Here is a 7166-nt window from a genome sequence, read left to right as displayed (position 1 = left end):
CACGTTGAGGCGGTCTCCAAGCTGGCTACGCAGGGAGTTGACTTCCTAATGGAGGAAGACGTAGGCATGAACCCACAGAAAGAAGTCTATAAATAAACTCTCTTTGAGGGAGTCCAGTGAGGTGGGAAGAGGATTGCACTGGAGTTTAGGAATCATGAGCTGAAGTCCAGGTGATGTAACCTGTCACTTCTTGTGATTCAGGCCTCCTGAGTCACTCATTTGTATAATGAGGCTGCTTCATTAAATGGTTGTTAATGTTTCTTCTCACTCCAAGATTCTATCATTTCTTTCTTATTTTCTCCTTGCTCAGTGACAAACCTGGCATGATAACTGGCTTATAATTGTTGCTATTTAAATACAGAGGAACCAGGTTGAAGTCCTCCCATTTATTTCATGTCTTCTGCCATCATACACTATCTGTTAGAGGTTGTTTCCTCTTCATCAAAACATGTAATGTTTGAAGCATGCATCTGATTTCATTACATTCAACCAGGGGCTCTGCATCAACCATTATTTGAGTTCCTTAATTTCTCCCATTTTTCCCACCCATCCATCCATCCATCGATCCATCCATCCATTTATCCAGCTTAGGTTCTACTATCTAGATGACACACAATGTAAGGAAGTTTCCTTCCGGTCTTAGTCATTAATTTGGCATCTATTCAGAAGATAACAGATCTTATCAAACTGTAGAAAGTATTTTAAAGATCTTTGTGTGGACTTTGGCCCCAAGTGGAAATATGTCAGCTGACCATACTCTTTTTGGTAAAAAAGAGAGGCTTGTAACTCAGTCCCCAAAAGTCCCCCAAGTATGTTTTGAGCAACCAGCAGCATGTGGTGCTCGCCCTATGGTACTTTGCAAAGACCTAGCTTATACTGCTCAGGGGAGTTACGGAACTCTCAATAGTGGGAGCTTGGAAGCTGGGAATCCCTTACCTGCTCATGGTTCTGCTTGAGGGAGATGAGCTCCTCCTTCAGGGACTCCACCTGGGCCTCCAGGTCAGACCTGCACAGGGTCAGCTCGTCCAGGATCCTGCGCAGGCCGTTGATGTCCGACTCCACCAGCTGCCGCAGGCCCAGCTCCGTCTGATACCTTCACACACACAGCAAAGGTCAAGGGAGGTCAAAGAGGAAGATTTCTTCCTGGGCTTTACTTAGCTGACCTAGTCAAATTCATTATATTTTGAAATATTTTCTTTTTTTTTTTAAAGTTTTTTGAAAGGAAAAAAGTACCACTGTGCTGAGTAAAAAGACCTATTTCCTCCCTGAGACAGACCCACAGAGAAGGTATTGGTGGGGGGCCAATGCACAGTTCTACTCTCATATTAACTGTTGGTTCTAAGAAGCTCATTCACGGGTTGCTGTCAGCTAAGCGCCACTATCTTGCCTGCTTAAGTGAGCCGGTAAACTTCTTAAGCCAGCTATAGATTGTCTTGCCTTCCTTTCCAACCACGCTGAGAAGCAATCAGTTGCTGTTAAGGAAGCGCTAAATCAGAAGTCAGTTAGATTCAGCCTTGCCTGTGGATAAGCCCCTTCGTCTCCCTAAGCGTTGATTTCCTCCTCTGTAAAATGAGAACCAAACTAACACTTCATCCAGTTGGCCTGAAGATGAGGAAAGGCTGTAGGTATAATTACACCGTAAACCGTAAAATCCTACGAAAATGCAAAGGACTCTTATGATTGTAATGGTCACACCTAGAAAAATTGACTGATTCTCTGAAATGGATTTTGCCTTGTATTTTTGTGGTTTAATAACTTTTTTCTCATGGGCTGATATTGACTAACCTACACCAAGAAACCAACGTGAAATTCACTTTTAAACTTGGTCCAGACATTAAGTTGAAAAAGAGAAAGAATGGGTGGTTTCTTGCACTCCTTCCTAAACTTAAAATATAGATTCTTGGCATTCAGTGAGGCAACTTTAACTGACATTTAACCTAATCAAGTCAGTGCAGGAATCGTCCCGTTATCAACCCAGACAGCTTCTGCCTGCACGCTCCCGGGACAGAGACCACCACCCTGCGCTTCAGCCTGTCCATTACCAGGCTGCTCTGATCATTAGAAAAATCTTACTTGGTTCTGAAGTCATCTGCGGCCAGCTTGGCGTTGTCAACCTGCACCACCAGCCTGGCGTTCTCAGACTTGCTGACCAGGATCTGGAGACAGCATTAATTGTGAGATGAGTTGGACGAAGAAGGAATGCGCTGTGCCTTAAAGTGAAAAGCTCTTTTCTTTCAGCCCCATTCCTTCCAAATAGCTTTGAATCTTCTCAGATTTTCAGTTCTTGGGTAAAGGGAAGACTACTTAACAGAACTGATCATTTCAAAGCTAAAACAGTCAAGGAGAAATGCGCCCTTTGTCACAGACTCTTCCTGGTCTGCCTCTGGCTTCCTGCAGGAATTAAGCATACCGGGTACCAAGCCTCACATAGGGTGACCAGGACCCATTTGCTTGGAACTGGAGGGTTCCTGGGATGCTAAACCCAGAAAAACCCCAGGCAAACCAGGACAAGTTGGTTATCCTACCCTCATACCCTCCTTTTCCAGCCCTGCTGACCTCTCTCCACTCTCCCCTCATACTGCCTTGGACAAGGCTTTTGCACGAAGCTTCCGCCTCTACCTGGAGTGCCCTGGGATGTCCTTACCACCTTCAAGACCCCTCACATAACCCCCATCCCCGTCCTCCCCAGCTCCTGCAGGGGGTCGCTTCCTCCACGCCCTCCCACAGGACTTTGCTCTCAACCAGTTACACTTCCCGTCACCTTCCCTCTGGGCATTGGTTTCCACTCTCCACTTTTCTCCCCTAGCCCGTGAGCTCTGAAGGCAAGAGACTGTCTTATCCAGTACTTTATCCCTCGCTCCAGCACTGTGCCTAGTCATCACTAAACGTGAGTAAATGAATGCATGATCTTCAACTCGCATAGCCCCTTACCAGCCTTCACTTTACCAGAACTACTGAAGAGGGGACAGTCCATGCCCTCTGAGAATCAAGGGCTTGTGCAGTTGGACATCAACTCCTGCTCATCCTTCAATCCCTGCTCAGATATTGCCTCTCCTGGGAATCCGTCCCCAACCTCCACCGAGTCCCACCTCTGTGCTGACTCTTTCCTTATCCTCACTTCCACTCCTGCACTTCGGGTCCTGAGTTCTCACTTGTATATGTGTCGGCTCTGGTGGATGGCATGCTGTCTATATATCAGAGAGGCTTCTGGAGTCAATGGCTCTTTGCTTTGCTACAGACACAGTCTCTTTCTGCAGCTTTGAAAGGCCTTACATATTTGAGGATTCTCTCAGGAAATTCCTGGCTCCAAGAAATAATTCAGTGCATACTTTTTTAAAAAGCTATAGGCTCTGAAAATAAGAGCAGAATATCCCACTAGAACTAGGGTCGGATAATCTGGTTTTAGGGAAGAAGCAATGTAAGATTGCTGTAACTGATTTGGTCTAACGCCTTACCCTCTCCCCAGCCTGCATCCTTCCCTTGTGGGGCCTCCCGAAGAGATTTTCTAAGACAATTTGATGTGTTGTATCTAAACCAACGAAGTCTATGTCTTTATGCTTCTCAACGTTAGCTTCGAACAGTCTTAGATCCGTTCAGAAGTGAGTATGCTGAATTTGGATAGATAGTTTACTAAATTGGCAGTGTGGTGCCACCCCCTCACCTTCTGCTGGAGCTCCTCGATGGTGCGGAAGTAGGACTGGTAGTTGGAGCACAGTTCGGGCTCCTGCTGCTGGCACCGCTCCCGGATGCGGCTCTCCAGCTCCGCGTTCTCCCGCTCCAGCTGGCGCACCTTCTCCAGGTAGCTGGCCAGGCGGTCGTTCAGGAACTGCATGGTCTCCTTCTCGTTGCCATTGAAGGAGCCCTCGCAGAACAAGCCACAGCTGCCCACGTTGGCGGGGATGTTGCAGGCCCCGGGCAGGGTGCAGCCGTGACAGCTGGGGGGCACGCAGGGCCGGGAGGAGCAGGTGGAGCGGCAGCTCAGGCTGGGCAGGAAGCAGCTGTAAGACATGGTGCTGGAGACAGTGGAGCTCTGAAAGTCAGTTCCAAAGCCTGATTCTTCTTCTCTGGTGTAGCCCTGGTCCTCTCCAGGGCTTTATATTCTGTCATTGTTGGGTGTGCCAAACATGTCCAGCATTACCTCTTTTTACCTTCCTGACCAATTTTTCCATTTGTCGTTTAGCCACCTCACACGAGTCCTTTACCTCATAAAATATGTTACTTTGGCTTCTTGCTAAGTCAGGACTCCTCGCCAATCATGCTGGTTGGTTAAGTAAGAGCTTCATGGTTTGTCTTCAAAGTGATCAGCCCATTCCCTTGCTGCTTATTCACAGGGTGTTGAGTTAGAGTGACAGCTGTACCCTGTCCCCCAGAGTTGGGGGCTCTTCTGTGCCTCTTCCCCTTAAACGAGGAAAGGTCCGTGCCTCATCCATCATCCAACTCCTCACCCAACTCAGTAAGGACTTTGAGAAAAGCCGTCTAAGCAAGGCCACCTGGAAACCAGACTGTTGGGTGGGGAATCCTGGAAGCTGAGATCAGAGAGGACTTAGGAGGCCACCCCATTCAACGTCCCTTTGCCATTCTACCCTGCCCAGATGGAGGCAATTCTATTCTCTTCGTAGGGGGCTGAGGGAAACCCCCACACTCCATTTCTGCTATTATTCCACGTTCACAGAATGTTGAGAAAACTCACATCTTGAGAGCACCTACTCTGCATGAAGACTTACTATGTGCTTACACACAGTGTGACTGTTACTAGAATGGCTCCTGTTCACTGAGCACCCACTGTGCTAAGCACCTCCTGTGCATTATCTCCTTCAGTACTCACAAAACCCTGCAGGGATTGTAGATGAGGACAGCAAGCCTCTGAGAGGTTGCCCAAGGTCACAGAGCTCCTACACAGTGGAGCCGGAGTTCAAACCCGATCTCTCTGATTCCAACAGCCACACTCTCTTATCTTCTCACCACTGAGATTCAATAATGCACAAATCATTATGAGTTCAATGGGACTCAACGACTACTAGACAATATCCCCTCCTAAATTAGCGTCGGCCAAGAAATAAAAGCCTGTTTTCTATCCAAGAACCAAAGGTCATTTCTATTCTAATGGAAGGAAATCTACTAAGTGAGAAAGTACAATACCCACTAGAAACTGTAAACACGGAAACTGAGTTATCTGATGTAAAAACACTTCAGCCCAGCTTTCCAAAGGATACGATTCTAAAAAGCCACTAAATTATTGTGTGGTTAATGGCATCTCGTGACCATCAATACATTTTGACAAACAGATGTTCTGCCCTCACGGTGATTCAGGTGGAGATTTGAACTATGAGGATTTTATATTTAATCTATCAGTGCTCAAAATATGAAAGATACTCCTCAAAGTAGTTCCTTTTGGAAGCTGTATACTCATTCCTCCCATACAGTCATTACTCAGATTACGCCGTCTTCAAACTTGCCCTCGCAGCCTAGGACACTTTCTTTTGGTTATCCTCATTGATGGTAAATCTTCATCTTCTGAGGGTATGTTTAGTTTTGCAACCAACCAGATATCATTTGGAACCAAGCCTAGTGAGTGGAATAAACAACCAACCTGAGTAGTATCTTTAATGGGTCAGAAACACATTGAGACTATAAAATAATAATGTAGGATTCTAAAAGTTGTTCCCGAGAGCAAGCTTCATATACGCTTTCATAAAGGACGGCAGCTTTGGAGTAACATGTGGTCTCCTAGAGCGTGTGCTTTGAAGGCGCTGACATCTCATCCGTGTTCACAATCCACAGCTCTCTGCCCCTCCTGTCTGAATCTCTACCTTTAGAGAAATGTGGAATGAGTGTGCTTGTTTAAAATCAATACCAAACCAATTGAAGCCCTATTGGATGAGATCAAATAATATAAAGTATATAGCTAGATTCATTAGCTTTTCTCTGTCTTCCTCCCTTTCTACTCAAAGCTTCAAATGAGAAAAATCTAGACAATGGCAGTTTTTAAAGAATAACAAAGGAATATACTGTTGTAGACTGGTAAATATGTCCATGAGGGTCCCTACAACCATTACTGTAGCTTCTACCTCAGTCAGAACGTAGTAGTCCAGAGGTAAGTATCCTTTTATCTTCGAAAGTGGAGGGTATTCCCATACCTTGAGTAGAAGTAACTATGGTTGCCGCATAGCTACGTGGTCTTTAGATAATAATGGTTGCGACCACTTGGGTCTATTGAGAAGAGAGCCAAGTTTTAATTAGCTTCCCAGGAATTCTGGAAGACAACCGCTTTTATTTATTCCACTTACTGTATGCTGTGAATTCTTTCCTTTGCATAAGCGATGACATTGTCTCTAGTCAATGACCCTTCAATAAACATGATGAGCAAATCAAATCCTAACAAACAGAAAGGTTTTACACCTGCCCAGGTAATTGTGGTAGACGCCTTGGTAAGGCTTCTGGTCTTACCATGTGAGCAAATTGCTGTTGAGGTTTAAGGACACTATTTATGATGGAAGCCAAGGCTATTTCTGGGGGAAGATCACACCCAAACTCACCATGGTGGTTAACCATGGAGTGGAGTCAGGGCAGATCTGCTGAGGCCATCCTCCCTGTGGCAGGACTTTAAAGGCATTAGGAGGCCTCCTTCCTCCTTCCCAAACCATCTTCCCTGATGGCCAGGTACTGGCATTTGAAATTCTCATCATGAGAAACATACAATGTATTCTTTGGGAAATGCAAAGTAACATATCAGGCCACTTATTGATTAATTACATGTTCATGTGTACTAATGGCAAGGAGAGGCCAGGAGTAGTGTCATCGGGCACACTCAGACCAGGAGCACTGACTTATGCCTAAGAGAGATGAAGACTTACCCACTGGAGAATCAGAAAATCAGAAACACTGTTCAATATCAACACCAGCCCGGCAAGTTTTGGGCCAGCCCCAGTTAGAGCTGCTTATAAGAACAGGACACAGGGTTTCCACAGGCCATTCCGTAAAGTCAGCCGTTACGAATTTATCAATCACCCAGCCTCACTACACTGAGGGGAGAAAGTGTGATGGTAATCCAGGAACTAAGCTAACAGGTTTGGCTCTGAGGAGATGCCCAAACAGGATTCCAAGGAGGATAAGCGGGAGAAGACCTGGAGAATGAGCTAGCTCAGTAGTAAGATGGGCTGAGCAAA

At 45.9% G+C, this 7166-nt stretch overlaps 1 protein-coding gene across 1 annotated transcript; it reads right to left on the bottom strand.

Moving 5' to 3' along the window:
• Nucleotides 1-3: 3 nt before the first annotated feature.
• On the bottom strand, nucleotides 4-4079 carry LOC124233015 (keratin, type I cuticular Ha3-I-like; the record flags this gene model as incomplete). Its single annotated transcript, XM_046650008.1, has 4 exons — nucleotides 3662-4079; nucleotides 2074-2156; nucleotides 937-1093; nucleotides 4-45 (listed from the first exon to the last, which is right to left on the bottom strand). Coding segments are annotated over exons 1-4 (630 nt in total), but the record flags the coding sequence as incomplete, so codon positions are not given.
• Between the last annotated feature and the right edge of the window lie 3087 nt (nucleotides 4080-7166).

The sequence above is a fragment of the Equus quagga genome, unplaced genomic scaffold (assembly GCF_021613505.1).
Source record: "Equus quagga isolate Etosha38 unplaced genomic scaffold, UCLA_HA_Equagga_1.0 149127_RagTag, whole genome shotgun sequence".
In the NCBI taxonomy this organism is placed as follows: Eukaryota; Metazoa; Chordata; class Mammalia; order Perissodactyla; family Equidae; genus Equus; species Equus quagga.
The sequence above is the reverse complement of the archived record's forward strand: the minus strand, read 5'-3'. Positions and strand labels throughout refer to the sequence as shown.